The sequence below is a fragment of the Coenobita brevimanus genome, chromosome 6 (genome assembly GCF_032717465.1).
Source record: "Coenobita brevimanus isolate Jiangsu-jjx chromosome 6, ASM3271746v2, whole genome shotgun sequence".
Classification (NCBI taxonomy): Eukaryota; Metazoa; Arthropoda; class Malacostraca; order Decapoda; family Coenobitidae; genus Coenobita; species Coenobita brevimanus.
This window is the reverse complement of record NC_136959.1, coordinates 58,222,830-58,249,852: the sequence shown is the minus strand read 5'-3', so window position 1 is coordinate 58,249,852 and position 27,023 is coordinate 58,222,830. Positions and strand designations below refer to the sequence as shown.

The window sequence follows — 27,023 nt, the reverse complement described above, 5'->3', positions numbered from 1 at the left end:
AGTTAAGGTAAATATAGCATGGTGTAATGCTGGACAGTATAACAAACTCTGAATTAAATGGAATATAGAAATTCATTTTAAAACAGGAACTTTATTACAGTAAAGTACTGTACTCAAATACTGTTGTAGCTTGCATCTCCTATCATGTATCTGATTGCATGTACAGTAAAGGTGAACTGGGATAATGAAGTGAATATACTGCATTATTCAGAAACACTTCGCAATTAAATATAAAATAAAAATAATGATTACACAAAATATAATATGAAACCAAACTGTAATTTTAAGTAAGCTTATTTCAATTATCTACTCTCATACAATGGTACTTAGCTGCAGTAATTACACAACCCTGGTATAACAAATGCTAAGGTGGTACTCACATTCCTGTTTGCCAAGGACAGGGAGGTGAGAAGTATAAATGTGTCCATTGGTGGCTGGCCATAGCACTTTCAGGTCCACCTTGCCCTTATGGCCTACCCGGTACACATTGGTTGAGCCGCACACCCAAGTTACATTGGCCACTGACCGCCCAGACTCGTTGTCCCAGCCTCGGATCTCTGTCACACGCCCACACTTCCCTACATCACGCAGCACGATGAGGGAGACATCAACTTACTACGGAATTCATCAGTTAAAAAGGGATGTCTTCAGGTAATGACAATGACACACAGGAGCGATGCTCTCACACAAAGTGTGAATATCCCTCACATTATACAGTACTTATTGTAGGCTATATCATCAGAATGGTATACTGTAACTATGACAATGCTACACATGACAAATCTTGTGCAGAAACTAATGCAGTACAGTAAATGCCTCCAAGTGCCAATGTTTAGCAACTTTAATTTGTTTTGCAATAATAGCAAAAACACTGTTGTGCTGACTCACCTTCACCACCATCTTGGTTGCCCCAGTCCCAGTCCGGCCCTCGAATCACCTTGGCTCCAACAAATATTCCCTGCAGTGGCAACTTCTCAGCATTTTTTCTATGGCCAACCTCAACCCTATGCAACGCAAAAATTTCTCATTACAATACGTAACACAGTAACTGTGCAGGGTACTGAGTATTAGTATTCCACCTAAAAAATAACCTGTTCCTATACAACACATGCTTTTGTAAACTACTGTACTGTACTACTGTATATCTTGCTATCACAGTGCCATGAATGTGCAGGACAGTATAACATTGAGTTAATTTCATACAAAAAGATAGCAGAAACTGAACTATGTTGCAATATAGCTGGAATCCAAATCCCATTAAAATCCACTCCAGCAAAGTCTTCACATTATGCACTGTAAGTAATACTGGATACAGGTTGGAATTAGCTTCATAAGAAGGTGTGGGAAAAGTTTAAAATATCATGCATCCTGTACTGTACTCTGCATCTAAGAAATAATGGCAACATATGTGGAACAAATCTGAAATTACCAACATACATTTTGACATAAAACTTTGAGATGCTGACCCTTTGGAGTTGACAGTGTCATATCTAATGAAATGGTGTGTGAGGTCATGCTTGTCAGCCATGTAGCAGGTTGTACACAAGTCATAATCAAAACAGGTGGCACATTTCCATCGCATCCCACCCAGGGCCTGACGCTTGCAGCCATCACAGATGTGGTTGGGGTGCTTCACACCTACAGGAAATAGGTGAAGATAATTAAGGAAAAAAAAAAAAAAAAAAAGGAGGCAAGATCTGTGAGCAAATCAATGAAGTTTTCCAAGCCTTGCTTCCAGCAAAGTAGCTATCTCCCTTTACACTCAGCTTAGCAGAGACTTTCCAAACAGGAGGGAACAAATACAGCCTTTGCTAACCAATTTAACACTACGATACTCTCCTCATCTGAAGAGAAATGCATGACAACAGCAAGTACAAAATAAAAAACAGACATCATTAAGGTAAGGGGGCTAAAACTGCCAAAATGCCCCCATGATTAGGAGGTAGCAATGCCCCAGTTCACTACTCCACCATCTTAAACACTATGCCAACACCCACACACTCCCCTCCCTCCTCCTCAACATCAGTCCCTACCCTCAGCCACCATCAGGTTTATCCTCCTGAACCCTTTCATTCCAATGCTGCATTTTTTGTTTTCTCAAACTGCCATTGGCTGATTTTATTTCCTTAATTTTATTCAGCTGCAGTAATAGGAGATTATATATATATATCTATCTATATATCTATCTATCGCCAGATGCCATAATCCCGTAAGGGGTGGCCATTTGACTCTGAGTTAGTTGTTTTATGGGGAGGGGCACTAACCCTCCACCTACCCACTTGTTGACACGTAGGGAACACGTATGGTTTGGTTATATGGTTACCACCCAGCGTTGTAAATGGTTTCCTGGCTTACAGGAAACCATTTGGCTTGTCACTCAATGTAAAGCCACCTGTAAAGGAAAGAAAATCAATAAGATGTGACAGGAAAGATGGGAGAAATAGGAAGAGAGGAGGGCAGGCAAAGAAAAAGAATGATAAAGGCTAAGGAAGGAGTAGGCAGCTGTACAGCAAGTGAGTGGATGATGGTCGCCACCACCTACCACAAACTGAATACTTTAAATATTGATACAGGTATGCATTGTACAGGCTATGTTGTATCTGAGAATGTCTGCTTTGACTAACTGGAGTTGTAATGAACATAACCCCTGGTGTATCACTTTTATCCTTTAAAAAGAAAAAAGAAAAAGAAAAAATCCTTTTCAGGCAGCAACCACAACTTCACAAATTGATCTCTCCCTCCTCCCTAACCCCACTACTTATAGCACATCTATCTATCTATCTATCTATAGCCTGACGCCCTAATCCCGCAAAGGGTGGCCGCAGACAAAACGCCTCCAAGTCACTCTGTCACCCACCATTTGACTCCCCTCCCCCCAACTCACCCCCCCCTCCCTCATATACCTCTCAACTCCATCCCTCCACCTCATCCTCGGTCTACCCCTCCCTCTCCCTCCCTCCACCTCACCCACATACACCCTCTTAGTCAGTCTTTCATTCTCCATTCTCTCCACATGTCCAAACCACCTCAGTGTATTTCTCCTAATCTTTTCAACCACATCCACATCTACCCCACAACGTTCCTTCACTTCTTCATTCGTCAACCTGTCCCTCCACGTCACTCCACATGCTCCTCTCAAGTAACTCATTTCCACTGCTCTCACTCTTGACTTGTTCCCCTCTTGCAAGGTCCACGCCTCGCTTCCATACGTCAGGGTAGGGATCACAATACCATCATGCAGTGACTTCTTAACTTCCATACTCACCTCCCTATTTCTCATCATCTGCTCTACCATAATGAAGATCCCTAACCTCTTTTAGGTCAGTTGATTGCCATGTGCAATTAGGGTGGAGGGCACATTTAACGAAAAAAGCAAGGAAACTTTCCTACCATGCAACAAAAGATTAGTGATTCATGCAACCACAACTTTGTATTAGGTTTGTGAGTTGAACATCTGTCAAGTAAAAACAAACAAAGCTAAAGAACTTCCAACACCATACATATCCTACTTTGCATCTCACCATTTATTCATAAAATCATCCATCTTACATTGTAGCCATTCATTCCATTCACACTGCAGGAAATCATTTAACACATCTCCTTAACTCACATAAAATGGGGGCAGACAAAATCTAATTGTAACAGAGGTCTCATCAAAGTATAATTTAAATTTCAGTCAAAATCATGGTAAATTAGATTTCACTAATTGCTTGTAATTTTATTTAAATGGCCTCCCCTTCTCCCCTTACAGCCAATACCCAGCCCTACCTTAGTAAAAAAAAATTTCACTGTAATTCATTAGCAATATTCCTACACATACTCATGTGGATCAAAATATACAAAATTGCTTTTGCCTGGCACTCTGTATACAACTTTTTAATCATTTCACTATGTCACCCCAAAATGAACAAACACCCTCCACTGTGGGTAAGGGACAGTACTGTGTATATTATATTATATATATATATATATATATATATATATATATATATATATATATATATATATATATATATATATGGTGGATGAGTTTGGAAGAGTGTGTACGAAACAGAATCTAAAGGTGAATGTAGGGGAGAGTAAAGTAATGGTCTTTGAGAGAGGTGAAGTCAGTGAATGTACAGTGAGGATGGATGGTGAGGAAGTGGAAAATGTGAGTATGTTTAAGTACGTGGGGAGTGTGATGAGTAAGGATGGAAGTTTGGAGGGTGAAGTGCTTGAAAGGGTACAACAAGGAAGAAAGATTGCTGGTTCCTTGAAAGCAGTGATAAGAAACAGGGAAGTGAGCATGGAAGTGATAAAGTTACTATGTGATAGTACTGTGATACCAACTCTAACTTATGGAAGTGTAGCTTGGACGTTGTTGGAAGGACAGATGTCAAGAGTGAGAGCAGTGGAAATGAGTTATTTAAGAGGAGCCTGTGGAGTCACATGGAGAGACAGGCTGACAAATGAGGATATAAAGGAGCGTTGTGGTGTGATGGGAAGAGTTAGGAGGAACACACTGAGATGGTTTGGCTGTGCGGAGAGGATGGACGGTGAGAGACTGACGTGGAGAGTGTATGTGAGTGAGGTGCAGGGGGAAGAGGGAGGGGGAGGCCGATGATGAGGTGGAGGGATGGAGTGGAGAGGTATATGAGAAAGGGAGGTGTGAGTTGGGAGCAGGGCACAAAAGTGAAGGGCGATGTGGAGGCGATTTGTTTGTGGCTACCCATAAGGGATTAAGGCGTCTGGCAAAATAAATAAATAAATATATACAGTATATATATATATATATATATATATATATATATATATATATATATATATATATATATACATACATATATATATATATATATATATATATATATATATATATATATATATATATATATATATACATACTTTATGTTACAAAAGGAAGAAAGTCTGGGCCAAGTTAAGGTGATGAACTCTAATCTATGTACTGTACTTTACCCAACCAGGTTGATACAGGAAAACAATATACGACTGAAGGTGGTATCTTATCTCAGAGTTTGAAAAGGAGGAAGTTGGTATGGGAAAATTTCTCTCTCTCTCTCTCTCTCTCTCTCTCTCTCTCTCTCTCTGCAGGATCAATAGAGGTGGCTTGGCCTTTTTGACGAGGTGGCGAGTGAGTGAGTGAGTGAAATTGGGAGGGAGGAGGTAGCACTGTGAGAAGTGATGTGGGTGGGTGGGGAGGGGGAGGGGGAGGGGGAGGTAAGGGGAGGGGAGGGGGAGGGGAGGGGAGGGGAGGGGAATGGAGGGGGAGGGGAGGGGAATGGAGGGGGAGGGGAGGGGAGGGGAGGGGAATGGAGGGGGAGGGGAGGGGAGGGGAGGGGAGGGGAATGGAGGGGGAGGGGAGGGGAGGGGAATGGAGGGGGAAGGGAAGGGGATGGTCGGGGAAAGGGAGCATGGAGGTGGTTGAGAGTGGGGCATGGGGAAGGGGAGGGATGGGGTAGAGTACATAGGGTGAGGAAGGACACGGGGTTGGTGGGGGTGGCTGAGGGGAGGGTAAAAGTGCATGGGGGTGGGTGAGATGGAGTGGCAGAAGAGAGGGTGGATGTGGATGATAGAGGGTGGGTGGGTATGGGGGAGGGTACATGGGGTGGGTGGGTATGGGGGAGGGTACATGGGGTGGGTGGGTATGGGGGAGGGTACATGGGGTGGGTGGGTATGGGGGAGGGTACATGGGGGGGGTATGGGGGAGGGTACATGGGGTGGGTGAGTATGAGGGAGGGTACATGGGGTGGATGAGTATGAGGGAGGGTACATGGGGTGGGTGGGTATGAGGGAGGGTACATGGGGTGGGTGGGTATGAGGGCGGGAATGGGGAAGAGTGTATGGGGATGGGTGGGGGTAGATGAGGCCATGGGAGAAGGTAATGGGTGGATGGGGGTGGACAGGAGTGGGAGAGTATGCATAAGGATGGGTGTGGGTGGGTTGGGGGGGGAGCGTGCATGAGGGTGGGTGAGGGGGGTGAGGGTGCAATGAGGTGGAGGGGATAAAGATGTGGAGTAAGGAAATGGGGAGAGGAGGAAGTAAGGCGATAATGATATAAAGCACATGAGTGAATATTGATAGATACATAGATATAGATAGATGGACAGATAGGTAGATAGGTTGCTTGGGGGGGGGAGAGAGAGAGAGAGAGAGAGAGCAGGCGGGTGAAGGGAGGGAAATTACTATATCTGACTATATCTGAACTTTGCCAATGTGCCAGCGCACACCGCACAGACACACACACACACACACACACACACACACACACACATTCTCTCCCTCCCTCCCCAATCCCCCCCCCTCTCTCTCGAACCTCGTAACAAACTACATGAATCAAGGTCATTTGCACACTACCACCACCCACATCATCACCACCACCAGCTACATTATCGCCATCATTCTCACCACCCACTACCACCACCACCATCATAATTACTGTCACACCCTAAACCACCGTTCAGTATCACTACAACCTGCAATAAAGTACACGAATCAACCATCACCACCACCACCACCATCACTCTCACCAACCACAATCATTCTATCACCACCATCACCACTTGCATCATACACAACCACCATCCTGCGCAGCCACCACCACCATCATCATCAGTCACAACAATCACCTTACCACCACCCACGTGACATCTCTACCACCAGCATCCATGTTTCCTCTTACACGCACCAGCCACATTCATTTATATATATAACCTAACACACACACACACACACACACACACACACACACACACACACACACATATTTCATTCCCCACGAGATGATCACACTGCACTGCACCCTTCACTTCATCACTTCAAGGCTCCACTCGCCACTTCATCTCTTCCCCTCTTCACGACTCTTACTCCTCCCTTTATCTCGCTCTCCATCCATCCTCGTCAGGGTCTCCGTTTGTTGGGGGTTGCATTCACAACTTCATTTATTTATTTACTGATTGATATTTTGAGGAGAGAGCGGACGAATGAGAACGGATTTTAAAGATATAGCTACATTAAAACACATTTCCCCCCCAAAAAAAAATCTTTACTTTCATCGGAAATTATGGAGTACCCAGCAAGATAGATCAATATTACCGGAAAACCAGAGGGAAGTACACTTAAACCTCTTAGTATTAAACCTACTAACGAACCCTGGTTGTCCTTTTATGAGTAGTTTCTTCTAGAACATTTTTTTTTTATTTCACGTGGGTACGCCTCCTTCCCGTCAAAAGAAAGGAGAAAAGGAAAGAAAAGAGCATCACGCCACTTATAGTACTTAAGGTTCTGAAACGTGGACGAAGACTTGTGACATTTGGGCCACCTTGTGATGGCAATGTAAGTCTATCTATCTATCTATTGCCAGACGCCTCAATCCCGTTTGGGGTGGCCACAAACAAATCGCCTCCAAGTCGCCCTGTCCCCCGCCATTTCACTACCCTGCTCCCAACTCACACCCCCCTCTCTCATATACCTCTCCACCCCATCCCTCCATCTCATCCTCGGTCTCCCCCTCCCTCTTCCACCCTCCACCTCACTCACATACACTCTCTTCGTCAGTCTTTCACCCTCCATCCTCTCCACATGGCCAAACCACCTCAGTGTGTTCCTCACAACGCTTCCTATCACATCCACATCAACACCACAACGCTCCTTTATATCCTCATTCGTCAGCCTGTCTCTCCACGTGACTCCACAAGCTCCTCTTAAATAACTCATTTCCACTGCTCTCACTCTTGACTTGTGTCCTTCCAACAACGTCCAAGCTTCACTTCCGTACGTTAGAGTTGGTATCACAATACTGTCATGTAGTAACTTTTTTACTTCCATGCTCACTTCCCTGTTTCTTATCACTGCTTTCAAGGAACCAGCAACCTTTCTTCCCTGCTGTACCCTTTCAAGCACTTCACCCTCCAAACCTCCATCCTTACTCATCACACTACCCAAATACTTAAACGTACTCACATTTTCCAATTCCTCACCATCCAACCTCGCTATACATTCACTGACTTCACCTCTCTCAAAGACCATCACTTTACTCTTCCCTACATTCACCTTTAGGTTCCGTTTCTTACACACTCTCTCAAACTCATCCACCAAGCCTTGCAGCTCCCCTTCATCTTCACTCAACAACACAGTATCATCTGCAAACAACAGTACAGGGAGTTTCCAAACACTATCCTCTCTCACCAGGGCCACTCCAACATCCACTACCCTACCTTGTACCTCTTTTATTACCCCATCCATGTACAGATTGAACAACCATGGAGACATGACACATCCCTGTTTCAAACCAACTTTCAAAGAGAAAAATTCACTTAGTTCACCATCCACACGCACTGCAGCCTTAGCACCATCATACATACTCTTCACAGCATTCAACAACTTCCCCTCTACTCCATATATTCTTAACACTTTCCACAATCCTTGTCTATCCACCCTGTCATATGCTTTCTCCAAATCCATGAAAGCCGCATACAACTTCTTTCCCTTCTCTAGAAACTTTTCCACTAAAGATCTAAGAATGAATATCTGATCTACACAACCTCTTCCCTTCCTAAAGCCTCCCTGTTCTTCTCCAACTAATTTCTCTGTTCTTTCTCTAACTCTGTCTATAAGTATCCTACCATACACTTTTCCTATTATACTAAGAAGACAAATGCCCCTATGATTACCACACACTTCTTTTTCCCCTTTTCCTTTGTACAAGGGAATAATTATACCTGACTTCCAATCCTCCGGGACTCTACCTTCCTCCCAGGCCAATCTGCACATCTTCCACATCCATTCTACTACTATCTCTCCCCCATGCTTCAGCATCTCACCACACACTCCATCAATTCCTGGGGCTTTCCCCGATTTAACTTTCTTCATTGCTTCCACAACCTCTATCCTACTGATTTCTACCTGTCTTCTCACCTCCCTCCTTCTCCCAGCCATTCCCCAGCCACTTATACTCGCATTACTTCCATCCTCTACGTTCAACAATTCCTTAAAGTGTTCTCTCCATCTGCTCACTTTTTCTCCCTTCTCCACTAGTAATCTACCATGTTTATCTTTCACTCCCCTGCTAACTTCACTTCCACCCTGTCTTACTCTTTTCACTTCTTTCCAGAACATTTTCTTACAGTCCCTCCACTTTACACTCAAATTCCTTCCAAATTCCTCATCCACTCTCTTCTTACTCTCTCTTACTAATCTTTTCACCTCTCTCTTCCTTTCCACATATAACTCTCTCTTCTGCCTCTCAACTTCTTCCACGCCCCTATTTCTCATCCATTCATTGTATGCTTTCTTCTTTTGTGCCACAGCCTGTTTCACCTCTTCAGTCCACCACGCTGTTCCTTGCACCCCTCCGTCTTCTCTTCCTTCCACACACCACATCACATGCTGCACATATTTCTTCTGTAAATATCTTACACACACCTTCCACGTCTCCCATCTGCTCCAATTCATATTTGCCCAATCGTTCCTCCACTTCTCTCTTATACTCTGCCTTTTTCTCATCCTCTTGTAACCTTTCCACTCTCCTTGCAACTACTCCTTCCTCTCGTCTTTCCCTTCTTCTATTCCTCCATCTTACTTGCATCCTAATTCTGGCCACCACCAAGTAGTGGTCAGAAAGGCCACTCCCCCAACCTCTATAAACTCTTGCATCCAATATACATCTTCGCATCCTTTCATCCACACACACATAATCAATCATTGCCTTCCTTTCATTCAGTTCACCACCCACCCTTCTCATCACTCGCCATGTATACCTGTGGATCATTTTATGCCTGAAGAGGGTATTGGCTATTACCAACCCCTCCCAGCACAGATGTCCACTAACGCACTCCCATTCTCATCTATCTCAGCAGGCACACCCCACTCACCAATTATTCCATCCACCTTCACATTACCAACTTTACCATTCATATCACCGATCAAAAACACTCTCTCATTCCTTCCAAACTTTTCCATGCACACTTCCACATTTGTCCAGAACTCTTCTCTCACTCTTCTAGCACGATCTTGCGTTGGCGCATACACACACACAATCGCCCACATTTGTATTCCAACTTTCAACTTTACCCACACAATCCTTGACCCAACTGATCCATACTGTCTTATGCTCTTCTTCCATCTTTTACTCACAACTATACACACTCCTTCCTTTGCCCTCTCATTCTCATCTACTCCTGCACATATACCCCATCCATACTCCCATTCTCTCACACTTTCTCCTCTCCATTTTGTTTCAGTTATTCCACATACATCCACTTTCGCATCCTCAAGCACCTGGACAATCTCTCTCTCTTTCACCTCATCATTCGCTCCTCTTACATTCCATGTACACATTACCAAGTCCTTTGTCCGGTCCTGGGTCGTCAACGTTTGGTCAGTCCTTGTCCGAGGCTTCTTGTTTGTAAGTATTATTTTTATTAGCGCTCTAAAAACACATATGCCAATACAGTAAAGGAATGTTTTAAGTATGAGGTATCAACTTGAACAGATCCATCTGTATCTTAGGAATTTCCTCGTGTCCACTATCATCGAAATAGTGGTGTGATTTTTTTTTTCCTTTTTTTTTTTTTTTAAGGGTGTACAAATAGTATCACATTCAATCATTATTTTCTAGTTCCCCTGAACCCTACCTAACCCTTGTAGTGGGGTAAGAGGTCTGTAATGGTGGTGGTGGTGGTGGTGTTAGTTCAACAGCGAAACAAACACATAGAGGGTATGAAGTCGGACTCTTGGAAAGGAAGATTTATTTCAAGGAGTGCAGTGTCATCTTTCTCAATGGACCTTGTTAACATTATATTACCGAGAGTAGATGAAAGGAGTGCGGTGACGGGACATGAAACTGAGGAGAAAGTGGGGAATAAAGATGTTAAAAGTGATGAACGGGACATCCATCAGAGGAGAAAGTGGGGGATGAGGAGTGTGGAGAGTGATGGAGAGAGACATGACAGCCCCGAGTTGAAAGGGTGGGAGAGAGGTGGTGAATGAGAGGAAGTGGAAAGTCGAGAAGGCGAGGAAGTAGGGAGGAGTGGTGGTAGTGGTGATGGAGGAGAAGGAGGAGGAGTAAATGAATGAGAGAGAGAGAGAGAGAGAGAGAGAGAGAGAGAGAGAGAGAGAGAGAGAATTGTAAAAAGAGATGGCAAACAGGGAAATAAGAGAGAGAAAAATGAAGAGAGAAACAAAAGAGAGAGAATGAAAGAGAGAAAGCCGCAGGTGGTAAAGGAGGAAGCGAGGCCAAACATTATTGATTGAAGTATCAGGTACGAGAGAGAGAGAGAGAGAGAGAGAGAGAGAGAGAGAGAGAGAGAGAGAGAGAGAGATTACGAGTTCAAAGAAAAATTGGTTACATGATTGGCCAGCATCTCTCTCTCTCTCTCTCTCTCTCTCTCTCTCTCTCTCTCTCTCTCTCTCGTGTGTGTGTGTGTGTGTGTGTGTGTGTGTGTGTGTGTAGCTGGAAGAGACTAATTGAAGAGGGGCGAGGGGGTTCTATTGTTCCACTTACACTCTCTCTCTCTCTCTCTCTCTCTCTCGTCTTCTTTAAACAATTTCTTCCCTCTCTTTCCTCCTCTTCTCCTTTCTTCCCAGTCCTCCTCCGTCTCTTTTCCACTTCTTTTCCTTCTCTCATCATTTTCCGCATTTTATTTCCTCTTGTTTCCTCTTCATCTTTTTCCTCCTATTTTTTCTTCTCATACTCCTTTTTCTCCTTCTCTCTGCTCCTTCATTCTTCCTTCTCTCTCTCTCTCAACTCCTTCACTTCTCCCACCCTAATCTCCTGCCTTCCTCTCTCTTCTTTTCTCTCCCACTCACACTGGACTTCCTTCCTCTCTCCCTTCGTCCCCATTGGCTGATTCTCTTTCCTTTACTGCATCTTCTCTTTACTTTCTTCCTCTCCAAACACACAAAGTTATGGACTGACGAGACGGAAGGCCTGACAGACAGACACGGACATTCAGATAAATATATACAGTAGATGGAGAGAGAGAGAGAGAGAGAGAGAGAGAGAGAGAGAGAGAGAGAGAGAGAGAGAATAGGTGAACAATTACATATCATTTCATCATGTTTTGTAACCCAGTAATTTTACAGTCTTCTCCCAGTCAGAGGTTTTGCTGGAGGGGTTTAGGAGAATGGGAATCTCTCTCCCTCTCTCTCTCTCTCTCTCTCTCTCTCTGCTTCCCTCACCTCCCCCCTCCCCCCTCTCAGCTGCCTCTCTTTCATTCCTCTTACATCACTCGACGGCCGTCAACAAGTGTCAATGGAGAGAGAGAGAGAGAGAGAGAGAGAGAGAGAGAGAGAGAGAGAGAGAGAGAGACTTCTCACAAGAAAGAAAAAATAAACTGTAGGCGAGATTCGAAAAGAGAGAGGGTACGAGAAACTGAATGGCGACTGACTTTTCTCTCCCTCTCCATACTCCTTCACCCTTCCTCTTCTTCCCCTCTCTACTCCATCCTTCCCTCCTCGTCTTCCTCTTTTCTCCACCCTTTCCTCCTCTGCATCCCTCTTTCATCCAACCTTTCCTCCTCTGCACTCCTTTTCTCCACCCTTTCATTGTCTGTTCTCTCAGTCCTACGTCTTCCCTTTTCCTACCCACTTTCCCTGTCTTCCTCATTTCCTACTTATCTCCATTTCCCCCTCTCTCTTCCCTCCTTCCCATACTGCTCCCTCTCCACTTCCTCCCCTCTCCACCTCACGTTGCCTTCCCTGCGCCATCATCCTTTCCTCTCCATCTCTTCTCCTCCTCCTCCCCTTTTTTTTCCCGTTCTCAGTCCTCTCTATATCTCACTCCCCCTTCATTCTCGACCCCACTCGTTTATCTCATACCTCCCCCCCATCACTAGCTCTAGCCTCACCTCTCCTCTTCACCCCTCCCCTCCACCTCTTCACACCCTCCTCCATCTCTCCACCCTTCCCTTCACCTCTCCACCCATCCCTCCACCGCAATAAAGTGACCACAAGGGACTGGCGGCCTCTGTTACATTAGCCCTCATGTAACAGAATTGACATCACCCCCCACACCGTCTCTCTCTCTCTCTCTCTCTCTCTCTCTCTCTCACACACACACACACACACACACACACACACACACACACACACACACAATTAGACCTCATGTAACGTTACCGCCTGACTCCCCCCCTCCCCTCTCTCTCTCTCTCTCTCTCTCTAATAAAATGAATGAATCCAGCCGTGAGTGGGAAAACCATCATATCAAGGAAAACACACACACACTGATGAGGAAAAACCGACAGAAAACGTGCGACTGCAAACAGGAAAGAAACGTTGATTGCGAAGATGAGGATAAATGTACTCTTAATACATAGAACATCAGCTTGTTATTATCATTATTATTATTTATTATTATTATTATTATCGTAATCATCACCATCACCACCACCATTATCATCATCACCACCATCAGCATTATCATTGTCGTTGTCGTCATCATCATCATCATCATCATCATCATCATCATCATCATCATCATCATCATCATCATCATCATCATCCACTACCACAGCACACCTCAAGCACCAGCCTCAGGAACAAACACAACATGTACAACACAGAGGAAGGGGATGGGAGGTAACATGAACAACAAAACCAGTGTTGCCACATACACCCACTTTCACCTTAATGTATTGATAACACACACAAACACACTCACTCGTTGTCTGCGAGGGGTTGGTATCGCTTTCTCTCTCTCTCTCTCTCTCTCTCTCTCTCTCTCTCTCTCTCTCTCTCTCTGTCGCTAAAATTGCTTGTTAGTCTACTTACTCCCACTTTGTGCTAATGTAACCTTAATATCATGTGCTTTCTTTAACCTCTTTAAAACCACTTTACTCTCTCTCTCTCTCTCTCTCTCTCTCTCTGTCGCTAAAATTGCTTGTTAATCTACTTACTCCCACTTTGTGCTAATGTAACCTTATTCTCATGTGCTTTCTTTAACCTCTTTAAAACCACTTTACTCTCTCTCTCTCTCTCTCTCTCTCTCTCTCTCTCTCTCTCTCTCTCTCTCTCTCTCTCTCTCTCTCTCTCTCTCTCTCTCTCACCGAGGCCCCAATTCACTGGACAATGGTACAATAAAAACAAGAGTGGTATTTGTCTGTTGGGGCGCGCCACCCTATCCTGTCCTATCCTCCCTCCATCCTTCCATCCTGCCCTCCATCCTTCCTCTTTCCCTCTGCCCCTCCCTCCATCCTTGCATCCTGCCTCCCTCCATCCATCCTTCAATCCATCTTTCAATTCTTCCAACTCCCTTTCATCCTCGCACTGTCCATCCCTCTTATCTTTCCAATTTCCATCCATCCTTCCATCTATCTTTTCATCCCTACCTCAACCCTTCTGTTCCTACACCCATCCTTCCATCCCTTCACCCACTGCTTTCCCTATCCGTTCACCCCTCCTCCCTTCCCTTCATCCTCTCTCTCTCTCTCTCTCTCTGTAATCTACCTACCTACCTACCTACCTACCTCCCCCCCAACTCCTTTTTTTTTTTTAGCTGGTCTGGAATCGAAGCCTAGGTCTTCCTTCGTCCAGGATACAATGCACACACTGCCCTGCCACCCTAGCCTAAACAAACTGACCCATTGGCTGAGGGGTCAAATCTCTCCTAACCCTCTCCATGCCGCGGAAGCACAATTTCGTTCATTCTGTTCAAGGTAACCACCAAACTATTTTATTCGGCTGAGTGACCTTTGCTAACTATTTTTTAAAGTTGACTGAGTTGTTATATCTCATTCTGCTGTTACATCACGTACCTCAAGGGCAGAAAAAGGCACTGCTATCCCTCTATATCCCTTCCACTGCACTTCTTAACTAGCACCATCTTCTAGTGTAAGTCTATGGTCACAGTTCAGCAATCAACACCAAGAGATGGCAATTATAGGCAAAGATAAAGTAAAAGGAGTATGGCCAGGATATAAGACCAAAGAACGCTCAGCACATACAATCATCTAAACATCTGAAGTTTATCTGATGCTCTCTATTATTTTTTTTTCTTGGAAGGAATGATCTTGCGTGCTTCAGGCCTTTGGTTCCTTCTTCCTTCCATAAAAAAAAAAAAAAAAAAAAAAAGGAAATCCACTTACACCACAGAGGAAGTCTATCTAGAACACACACAGGAAGCGAGTTGGACGAACGAAAGACCCACATCGTGTTTACGAAATACCGGCAATGGAGGTTACGTGCAGACAGACGTGGCAAACAGTGTACACAAAATGCAGACATGGTGTGTGTAATCGAAATCGAGACGAGGCAAGTGTAAACAAAATCAAGACGTGATAACTGTAAACAAAATCAAGACGTGGCATCAGTGTAAACAAAATCAAGATGTGGCAACAGAGCAAACAAAAACCAGGAGACGTGGCACCGCTGGGGTCTCTAGGTCACTGATGAGTCATGGAACGGAAAATTTCGATGCCAACTTTCACTTTCGGTCTGTTATTTCTCTTGTTTTCGTTTATCATTCTCTTTTCTTCGTTTGTTTACTCCTCCTTTACTCTTCTTATTTACCTTTAATACTATTTGTGGCAGTGCCTTCCTTCTTCCCCCCCTCTCTGTCTCTGTCTGTCTGTCTGTCTCACTCTCTCTCTCTCTCTCTCTTTCTCAGCTCGCGTGTCTCCTTTCCCTCAGTTGTGTAATATCCCATCTTTTTCCATGCTCAAAAGTCGTCTGCCTGCACCATTCTTTTTCCTCCTCCCTCCATATGCCTCCTCCCTCTCTCACTCCACCTTACTTACCTACATAAACTTCTCTTTCTCTCATTCCCTCCCTCTATCTTTTTCCATTTACCTCCCTCCCTCTTATCTTCCAGCTTCTCTCCCTTCCTCCCACCCTCACCCTTCCCCACTCATAACCCTCCCTCCCTCACTCCTCCCAACTCATCTCTCCCCCTCTCTCTGTATGCCCCCTCCATCCCTCCCACTTCCCTCCCTCCTACTCACTTACCTCCCTTTCTCTTTCCTTCCCTCCTGCTTCCTATTTTCCCTGATTCCTTTCTCAACCTGCCTTAGTAACAAATATAATGAAGGAAGATAAATATGTATACATTTATCATCATCATCATCATCATCATCATCATCGTCATCATCACCACCATCATCATCAAAATTAACAGTGGTAAACAGATAGGCAGATAGCATGATATACACATAAAGATAAAGATTAACAGACTAACAGAACTATTAGTCACACACCACCAGGGGCAGTATCGCCTCAAATCGTACGTAATATGATACTCCAGACAGACTGGCGCACAGATAGTGATAAATCGATTAGTAGAAAGACAGACGGATTTAGAGAGGCAGACTGAGACAAATAAATACCGATCGAGACAGAGTCATGCAAAGGGCTACAGGTATTTTCCATCATTACCCACAGGGGCATTATCAAGTAACTTCGAGTCGTTGGCTGCCTGATACCCCACCCAGATAGCCAAAATAGAGGTGCAAATAAACGTACACAGAAAGACCAAGAGACCAACAGATAGACGAAGATGAGAAGAGATAGAGGGACCGACCGACCGACAGACAAATAAAGACACGAGGAGATAAACAGACTGACCGATAGATAGATGAAGCTATGAGGAGAAGGAGTGACAGACAGATCGACAGCTACTTGAAGAAAAGAGGGAACAGAGAAACAGGCCGACCGACAGACAGACAGAGAGACAAAGTTATTATTCATCACTTACCCACAGGAGCATTATCAAGCAGCCTCAAGTCGTAGGCGGCCTGATATCCCACTCTGTAGTTGGTTCTGGCTCCCCCGTCCCACTGCACCACCACGGTCCTGTCTGGGGATCAGATAAACATAATATCTTAGTCAATTTCTCTGGAAAAAAATAATCTCCATACCGGTACCGGCTAATTAGTGTCAGGAATTATAGTCATGCATATTTCAACTTAATGTTAACTCACCCTTGATTGTGAAGAGTTTGGGGGCTGTATGCGTCCGGTTAAAAGTAAACGTAACCTTATACACAAGTACGCACTGGTGTAACAACAAGGGGGCCTGGGAGGGTCCGCCCTCCCCCACCCTCTCGCCAGTCAGACTCAGCCCTCCCTTTTGTAAAGACCTGGGAACATCACTGCCAGTATTTCCTACCGCCTATGATCTCCAGTCTTTTAAAAGCAGTGTGTCCAGACATTTCGAAATGGACTGATCTATTTTGCTATTATCTTTTCTTGACAGGAATAATCTTGCGGGCTTCTGGCCTTTGCTTCAATCTTTCTCACATAGAGAAAAAAAAAAGCTGAGGGAAATTTATATAAACGTTACCTGGTGTGGTGGATGACCCGGGACGTCCCACCTCTACCACTGTGCCCGCGTGACCTGGCCCTCCGTCCTGGTCACCCCACCGCCAGTCCGGGCCACGCACCACCCGCAGCCCCACCTCCACCAAGCCCATTGCGCGAAGGGGGCGGGAGGCAGGGGGGGACGAAATACAAAAAGGTGATTTTTCCCTATACACACGCCCACACCTGGAATTGTAAGACACGAGGATTACACACACACACACACACACACACACACACACACACACACACACACACACACACACACACGCACGCCTGGATTTGTAAAGTTGAAAACATACGGTAACCATCACAAAATGTTGCTGAAAAGTATAAATTACAACCTAATCTCAAAATTATCAGTAAGAAACACCAAATAATAAGAACAATTGCAACTCACGTGTCTATCTCCCTGCCATTGTTACGTCACCGTCACACCCGCCATCATCGCCATCACCGTCACTGGAGCCGTCACACACAGTCCAAGGTCACATTCACATTCTTGGTAACACTGCTTGCTCACTCGACACGGTTTGGTAATACTGGTGAATATAGCTATTTCTTTTTTTCCCCACTTTCCTGTAATATATATTTTTTGGCTTTCCTTTCAAACAGTTTCTATTGCGCGATGTATCAACCTCCTTTCACAGCCCGTTAGATTTTTTTTTCCAGCTCGTTTTTGCTTTTGAATTTAAATGCTAATTCCTAAGTTATAATATTTTTAAAATATAAATGCTCTTCACCTCCTTGCAGTTGTAACCTTTTTTCCTTTATTTTTTCCACTTTCCTTTTAAACACTTTCTGTAGCCTGGTACATCAATCCCTTTTCACAAATCTGTTTTTTCGGTTCGTTTTTAATCTAATGTTAAATGCTCTTCTAAGTTATACTTTTTTATCCCTTCCTTTCATATTTTTCACTTTACTTTTAAACTCATTCTACAACACAGTATACAAATCACTGCTCACAGCTCGTCAGACTTGTTTGTCAGTTCGTTTTTATTTTTTAATTCAAATGTCCTTCACCTCCTTGCAACTGACTCCTTTTCCAAGCCCTGTGACGTGTCTTTCACCTCTCTCACCTTGCCTTCCCCGATGTTCAGCAATTTATTTTCTTTTTTACTGTTTTTCAAGCGACTGCCACAATTTTTCACACCTGCTCCGCCTCCACACACAATTTGGGCTCCTGACGCCCCAGATTCTCAGTATATGGCCAGTGTCTGCACAGGAACTAAACAGATGTTCCTTTGAACCCTGACCTCAATACTGCAACATCACGCCACGCCGCTGGAAGACAAAAACAACAAAATTAACAACTGTATCTTAAAGTACGGCTGGAACACCTTACTTTTTGACAAGTGAAAATACCGTAAAATTAAATAAAAATTAATATTCACAAAATTAAAACTTACTTATAGCAACAGGCAGAAAAAACAACCTTAACAAAGAAACAAATAAATATACTGAAACCACTGACTTTCAAACATGCAGTGTGGTAGCAACGATATCAGATTTACAAGGCGAATGTAGTATGTGTAAGGTAACGTGAATGCAGTAGTTAGGAAAAATGTGAATGCAGCATGAGTAACGTGAATGTAGTGTAGGCTTGAGAACAGTGTAAGTATGGGTGCATTATGAATTCTAGTAAGAGTACGGTACATTATGGGTATCCTAGTGCAAGGGCAGAGTGAAGTGTGAGGAGGGCAGGAGTGAGGTAGGCAAGTAGGATGTAGCCAGTTTTTGTTCCTCTTTGCCTGGTTGACCCCCCTACCTATCTACCTCCTCTCCCCTTCTCCCCCTCCTCTCCTCTCTACTCCTCTTTTTCTCCTGTCCTTCCCCTCTCGTCTCTCCATTTCTCGAATTCCCTTTTTTTCCAGCCTTTCTTCTCCTTTCCTTCTTCTCTCCTCTCCTTATCTCACCTTCTCCTCTCCCCCCTTTAATCACTCCTCACCTTTTCATCCCTCCCTTTCTTGTCTTTTCTCCTCTCTCCATCTCCTCTCCTTCCCCTCAAACTTTCCTCACCATCCTCTCACATCTTCACCCCTTCCCTTCTCCATTTCCTTTTTTGCCTCTTGATTTCCCTCTCCCTTTTCGCTTCCCTTCTCCTCCTTGTCTTTTGTCCATTCACCTTTCATCTTCTGGTTCCCCATCTTCTCCTCCTTTTACTGTCCCCTTCCTCTTTGTGCAGTGAAAAAAGCACATCAGTAATAATAATAATCATCATCATCATCATCATCATAATAATAATAATAATAATGAGTCGCCTAAATAACTACTGTACCGTATAACTGCTACCCTATTAATTACAATAACTCCGTGATATAATCTAATTAATGCTAATTAACAATCACGAAAAATACCACTCCTACTGTCATTAAGAGGACATTTCGTACCAAAGGAAAACGCTTTAATCATTTAACCTTGTATGTTTAACCCTCCACCTGCCCCATCACCACACCATACACCTGCCCCCCCCCCCACACACACATACTCATCCCCTACACACACACCTAGCCGGAGGACACAGAAAATACATACATACATACATACATACACACAGGCATACCGATAGCAAGAATATTATATAACACAAAAGATACGACAAATCGTTAAATGGAAAACAGATAATGAGAAGATGCAGTTGAATACCCGATGAGATAAAACTGCCGCACCGCAGAAAAACATATTGCCCTGAGTCTTCTATCTATATTTTTAACAGGATTCGCTCTCGTCTGAAAAGTGACAAAAAAAAAATATATCATCATCATCATCACTACCGCCGCCGCCACCACCACCGTTCTCATCATCACCACCACCCATTACAGGAGCTGAGAATGATGCAGGAATACAGAATAAATCATTGTAAAAATATGAAAACAGCAATATTTAAAAAAAAAATTATGAACAGAGACTAAATGTAAAGGAAATAACAAGCATAAACTACAAACAGAACTATAATATAAAACGTGATCTACAGCTCAAAAATATTAATCCGGTATTCCATCAGTCACATAATAAGACCTACAGCGATAATAATAATAATAATAATAATAATAATAATAATAAAAATAATATACTATTATTACTACTACTACTAATAATAATGATAATAATACCAAACCTAATCCTAATAATAAAATAGGTAAAAAACTATTAATCGGAAGCTACATCACCCGAGCAAACCATCAAAGAAAATAACAAATTGCAAATGATTACTATGTTGCAATTAGAGTTACCTCGATGTGAAGGCCGCCGGAAAATAACTACCGGTTTTCTCTAGCCAGCATCCAGTCATAGCATGCCCAGGAGCGCAAGGGCTAGAGACTAGGAGAGACTTCTGTTCATATCATCATCTAATCGTTTTATGCCAAGGAGCGTAGGGGTCCGGGGCTAGGCGAGGGATTTCTATGCTAAAATTCTACCTTTCTGTGTCTAGGAGTGTAGGGTCCCAGGGCGAGGCCAGGTGAAGAAATCTACGTTTAAATAATAATTTTCCTTTTTTTTCTTCCTCTTTACCCCCCGACGATTTTCTTCAACTCAGGAGGAGCCCCCCCAAAGTGCTCTCTCTCTCTCTCTCTCTCTCAGCACACACACACACACACACACACACACATCACGTCACGTCACGACACTCAAGGGCTTGGCACTTAAAAATGCAGTTTTATTCATCCGAAATTATATCATGCAACGTCAAAGCCACACCTACGGACTCGAACCAATAACAGCTGCTAACACACACACACACACACACACACACACACACACACACAAAATGATCGAGGCGCCTATACTAGGAATCGCACACATAAACGCCCACAAACGTACACACAAGGCACCGTACACATAAACGTACACACAAGGTCAGGTGTAAATGTGAGAGCAACCAAGCGTGGAGAGAGTGTATACGAATACTCTCTCCCTCTCTCTCTCTCTCTCTCTCTCTCTCTCTCTCTCTCATTTTCACATTTACGCTCCATTTTCGTTGTTTATCATCATTCTTCATTATCATCCCTTAACCCATTTATTCTCTCTCTCTCTCTCTCTCTCTCTCTCTCTCTCTCTCTCTCTCAAAAGCACAAAAAATAATAAAAATGTCCAAAACTTAAGACCGCAGGCAGACGGCGGGATCAAGACGGTGGTGGGTATCGTGGGAACCCAACTGGGCTACGGAGACGCTATCTTACTCAGGGGGAATTTCCTGTGAGGGGAGCAACAGACAAAGGGGAGACTGGCTGGGTGAGAGGGCTAGAAGGGTGGATGGGGAGGGATGTGGTTGGGGAGAGGGGATGGGAAGGAGGAGAGGGGATAGCTAGGGAGATGGTATGGGGAGGGGGAAAGTGTCAACTGGATCCGTACACCATACAGCTGGACTTAAACACTATTTTATGCTTTAACCAGTCTACTCTTGACCAAACCTCTTCACTCCCACTAGCCACTTTATTAAAAAAAAAAAAAAAAAAAAAAAAAAGGAGGGAGAGGGGAAGAACGGTTGGTATGAGGGTTGGGGAGGGGATGGGTAGGTGGGCAGGGAGAAAGCAGGAGGTAGATGGGTTGGTGGGGAGATGGGAGGTAGGGCAGAATGAGAAGGGTGACTTGGATTGAGTATACTGCTAGAAAAGGTTAGCTGGTGGATGAATTGGAGGTTGGTGAAAGGGGAGAGGGGGAGAGAGAGGGAGGAGAAAGTTGGTGGGCAAGGGATGAGCGGGGACAAAGGTGGGTGGATCAAGGGAAGAGAGGAAGGGAAAGGTGGGTGAAACAGAGGGTGACAGAGAGGCAAAGTGGTGGGGGGGATGGGAGTGGGGAAGAGAGACGAAAAAGTGAGTGGGACAGATGGAGAGAGGGAGGGAAAAATTGGTGGAAGAGGGAAATTGAGGAAAGGAAATGTGAGAGGGACAGAGGGAGAAAGGGAGGGGAAAATGTGTAGGAGAGGGGCAGAGATGGAAATGTACGTGTGACAGAAGTAGAGAGGATAGAGACAACGGATGGGAGGTTTAGGTAGGTGTATACAGCATGTAGTGAGTAACTGGACTAGGATGGCTGGTGAATGAGAAGCGGTGAGTAATTTGTGGATGGGTGGGTGGATAGGTGAATGACAGAAGAGTCAGTGAGTGTATATGTGGTGCGTCACTTGTGGATACGTGGATGGTAAGAGATGATGAGGGTGTAGGTGGGTGGAGAGAGAGAGAGAGAGAGAGAGAGAGAGAGAGAGAGAGAGAGAGAGAGAGAGAGAGAGAGAGAGAGAGAGAGAGAGAGAGAGAGAATGACTAATATCAATCGGGTTGGCAAGAACAAAATACCCTATAAGCTATTCTCTGATGATACAGGGCTTATTTTCCTCTACCTCCTCCTTTTTTCTTCCTTTCCGTGCTGTCTCTTCCTGATTACTTAGCCTTCCTTCTCTCCTATTTCTAGTCTCCTATTCTTCTTTTCCCTCCTTTCTTTCCCACCCGTTCCTCCTCCTCATTTTTGTCCTCTTCCTCTCTGCCTCATTCTCATTGTTCTCTCTTCATCGTCCTTTTCTCCCCATTCTTCTGCTTTCCTACTCTTCTCCTCCTCTTTTTCTCTTGTCATCCTCCTCTCCTACTCCTTTTCTCCTACTCTTCCTTTCCTCCTCCTCCTCTTCTTCCCTCTTGCAGTCAGTCAAGCGAGTGACCAACGGATGGATGTCATTGTCTCCTGCCGTCCTTCCTTCCTCCTCACGTTTGTCTCCTTCTCTCCTTCCTTCCTTCTCACGCCAGCCTCCTTCTCTCCATATTTCCTCTTCACGTTTGCATTCTTCCTTCCCTCCTTCTTTCTTGCCTGCTTGTCTGCCTTCCATCTTTCCTTCCTTCCTCCTTCTCGCTTCTTTTCATGCAATTTCTCCTTCCTTTTAACCCCTACAGGATATGCAGCCGGTTAAGAAACGAATAAAATCGTTTGACACTGGACTAATTAATATCTATTTCTACGTTTTCATGTCTTGAAATAGCTAAGTTCTTTTTGTACACAAGAAAAACGAAAACATATATACATACATACATATATATATATATATATATATATATATATATATATATATATATATATATATATATATATCGGTGTATATGAGGAAACAGAGAGAGAGAGAGAGAGAGAGAGAGAGAGAGAGAGAGAGAGGGGAGGCGGTGGGGGATGAATAAAAGATGACAGGAGACGAAGGGAGAGAGAGAGGGAGGGAAGAAGGGAAATGAAGGTTGGAGAAAAAGACGAAAAATGGAGGTAATAGAGACTGACGGAAGAGAGGAAAGAAATTACTGAATAAAAGGAGTTAAATTTATTGAGGAGGAGGAGGAGGATATAGAGGGGAGAAGGAGGGGAAAAAGGAGGGAGAGGGAAGGAGGGGTTAGAAAAATAAGGGGATATTACACAGATGAGAAGTCGGGGAAGGAGAAGAGGATGAAGGGAGAGGAAGGGAAGGGGGAAGGAGGGGAGGAGGAACAAAACAAAGGCGATAGCGGAGGAAGGAGAATGAGGAGAAAGGAATGAAGGAAAAGGGGGGAGGGGGGGGAATGAGAATAAAGAAGGGTCTACATTGAGAGAGAGAGAGAGAGAGAGAGAGAGAGAGAGAGAGAGAGAGAAAGTGATATTCATGTGGGAGAAGGTGGGGAAAAAGTGGAGGGGAGAGGGGAGAAAGTGAGGGTAAAAAGACAGAGTGGAGAGGTAAGGAGCAGAAAATAAGGGACGACTGCAGTGATGGGGAGGGAGAGGGGAGGAAGAGAGGGAGCGAGGGGTGAGGGAAGTAGGGGGGATGGAGAGAAGGAAGGGAGGAAAAAGGAGGGAGAGGAATGAACGGGAGAAGGAGGGAGTGCAGGGATGGTGGGGGTAAGATGAGGAGAGAGAGGGGGATCGGGAGGTGAGGGAGAGAGAGGGGGATCGGGAGGTGAGAGAGAGGGAGGGAAATAAGAGTGAGCTGAGACTGCATTGAAAAGGATGAGGATGAGGGGGGGGGGGAAGAGGGTAGGGGAGGTTAGAAGGGACGGAGAGAGGGGAGAAGATGAGGAAAGAATAGCAGGGAGGGGAAAAGTTGAGGAGACATGGGTGGCAAGAGGGGGGGGTAAGGAGGGGGTAGGAAATGAAAATGAGGGTAGACTGCACTGAGGAATAGGACTGGGGATGATGGAAGGGTGGACGAGGAGGAGGGGAAGGAGGTGAGAAGAGGGAGATGAAGGGGAAGGAGGAGGGATGGAAGGGGGCAGAGGGAAAGAAGGAGTGGAGGGAGATAAGGAGGAGAGGAGGGAGATAAGGAGGAGAGGAGGGAGATGGAGAGGAGAGGTGAGAAGGAGAGGAGTGCTGGGTGGGGGGGAGGGGGTGTAATGGTCTGGCTAAGGTCCAAGAGCCATGATATAACACCTCACCCGCATTATCTCCTACCCCCCCCCCTCCCCGCTGCACGAAAGGAAGGGGAGAGGGGGAGAGGAAGGCTGGAAGAGGGGGAGAGGTAAGCTGGAAGTGGGGGAGAAGAAGGCTACGAAAGGAGGGGCAGAAGGGGGATGGAGGTAGCAGAGATGGGGAGGGGTGGGAACTGGAGAGATGGGGACGGGGGAGGAGAGAAAGGAATGGTGAAAGAAAGGGGAGATGGTGAGAGAAAGAGGGAGGGGGAGAGAGGAATACAGAAAAAGAGAGGGGAGACAAAGAGAAAGGGTGAAGGGGAGAAAGGCTGTACTGGTCTGGTGAAGCGAGGGAGGAGAGGGAAAAAGGGAAAGGAAGAAGGGGAAGAAAGAAAATGAAAAGGACACAAAGAAGAAAAAAGCAACAGGAAGATGAGGGAAAAATACGAAGAAAAAGAATCAATACGAAGTAAAAAAAAGAAAAAAGCTAAGACTGAGAAACATCACGAAGAGGAAGAGGAAAGAGGGAAGCAAGCGAACGACAGAGAGAAAAGGAGGAGGAGGAGGAGGAAGGAGAGATAGTAAGAGGAGGGAAAGAGTGTGGAGAGACGATAAAGGAGAATGAGGAGGAGGAAGGGAACAATGTGGAAGGCATAGGGTATGAAAGGAACGAGAAGAAAGGAAGGAGGGAAGGAAGGACAGAAAGAAGGAAACGATAAATACTTATGTAGGGAGGGAAGAAAGAACTGAGACAAGGAAGGATAAAAAAAAAAATGAAAGACCGCGGAAAAGGAGGAAGGAAAGCAGGAAGGACGAAGAAGAGGAAAACAGGAGGAAGGAACGAAAGTGGGAAGGAAGCAAGTAGGGGAAGAAGGGAGGAAGCATGCAAGGGAGGAAGGGAGGAAGGAAGCAAAAAGGAGGGAAAACAGGAGGGAAAGAATGAAGGAAGGAACTAGCACCGTCTCTGCCTCCCTCCCTTCCCAGCCCTCCACAAGGCGTTACGCATAGGCTGAAATCGTAATAATGTCATTTTATTTATTCATTTTTTTTTTTCTACCAGGCTTCCTTAGCAATCTAGTCTGCACTGGAGAATAAATAGCTAAGGAAGAGATGCTGCGGTACACAGCCCCCAGTGCCACCCACATGAAAGTTTCTATTCCCTTGTATGTTACTTATACGGTAAGTTACTTGTACAGTTTTACTGGTGACAAAATAGGACTTAGTAACACATAATATTAAGCGTAATGTGCAAAATAAATCGCAAAGGAAGACGTGTTACGACATTTGCAGCCTATAGCGCGACGCCCTGAGATCACATTCAGACGGTTCCCACGCTCCCGGGTTCTTTCCCATGCTACGGTCGATCTCGTCGGGAGGGGGGACGGGACAATAGAAAGAGAGGGAGGGAGAGAAGAGGGGAGGCGGGGAGGGAAGAAGGGGGGAGGGAAAAGGGGTTATGAAGAGGGAGGGATGGAAAAGGAAAGGGAAAGAAGAGGGAAAAAGGGAATAGAGTGGAGCGTGGAGAAAGAAGAGGCTATAAAAAGAAGAATATGGAAAAAAGGACTGGAAAGAAGAGAGCAGTAAGGAGAGAAGATGAGGAAGAGAATGACGGGGTGTTGGGGCAGATAGAGAGGATATGGAAAGGGAGGGAAAGAGGGCAGGGGAGAACAGGGGGGAAAGTGGGGTGAGAAGAGGGGAGAGGGGAAGATGAAGAGGAGGGGAGAAGAGAGGAAGGGGTGAGAAGGAGGGGTATGGAAAGGGAAGGGCGATACAGGGGGTTGGGGGATATGACGGAGTGACAGGGGGTAATGATAAAACAGGAAGGAGAGGGTGCTAAGGGGAAATGGGTAATGAGATGGGGTTAGGACAGGAGTGAAAATGAGGTAGAGAGAGATAGGGAGAGAAGAATGAGAGATGAAAAGGGGGTGAAAATACGAGAAAGGGGAGAAAGCATGATAAAAGGGGAGAGGGAAGGAAGAAAGAAGGGGGTTAATTGTTACAAAGAAAACTATGCCTATGATATATAATTCTTTGAGCTGAAGATGAGGACAGAAGAGAGTTGAGAAGGGGGGAAGGAGAGAGGTAGCCTATTCAAGAGTGAAAGGAGGGAGCGGCAGAGAGGGAAGGAGAGAGGAAGAAGGAAAGGAAGGAGCTGGGGTGAACAGAAGAAGAAACGTGTAAAGCAGGTGAAGAGAGAGGAGGGGAAGAGAGAAAACTGTGTAGAAAGGAAAGAAAAGAGGGAGAAGAGAAAGAAGAAAGACAGGAAGGAAGGGGAGGAGAGGAGGTGGAGAACGAGAAGAAGGATGAAGAAGAGGTGGAACAGTGGTGAAGGTAAATGAAAAAGAAAGAATGGGGAAGGGAAAAAAAGAATGGAGGGGGAGGG

At 44.9% G+C, this 27,023-nt stretch overlaps 1 protein-coding gene across 1 annotated transcript in view; it reads right to left on the bottom strand.

The window, feature by feature from the left end:
* Positions 1–27,023, bottom strand: part of mib2 (E3 ubiquitin-protein ligase mind bomb 2) — a 59,915-nt gene that overhangs the window by 14,066 nt on the left and 18,826 nt on the right. The window contains exons 2-7 of the mRNA XM_080272452.1: positions 17,695–18,578; positions 17,278–17,480; positions 16,691–16,792; positions 1,467–1,638; positions 889–1,004; positions 381–578 (exon numbers count right to left, since the gene is read on the bottom strand). Of these exons, the coding sequence (XP_080128578.1) occupies positions 381–578; positions 889–1,004; positions 1,467–1,638; positions 16,691–16,792; positions 17,278–17,407 (718 nt within the window). The 5' untranslated portion in view covers positions 17,408–17,480; positions 17,695–18,578. The remainder of the gene's footprint in view (positions 1–380; positions 579–888; positions 1,005–1,466; positions 1,639–16,690; positions 16,793–17,277; positions 17,481–17,694; positions 18,579–27,023) is intronic.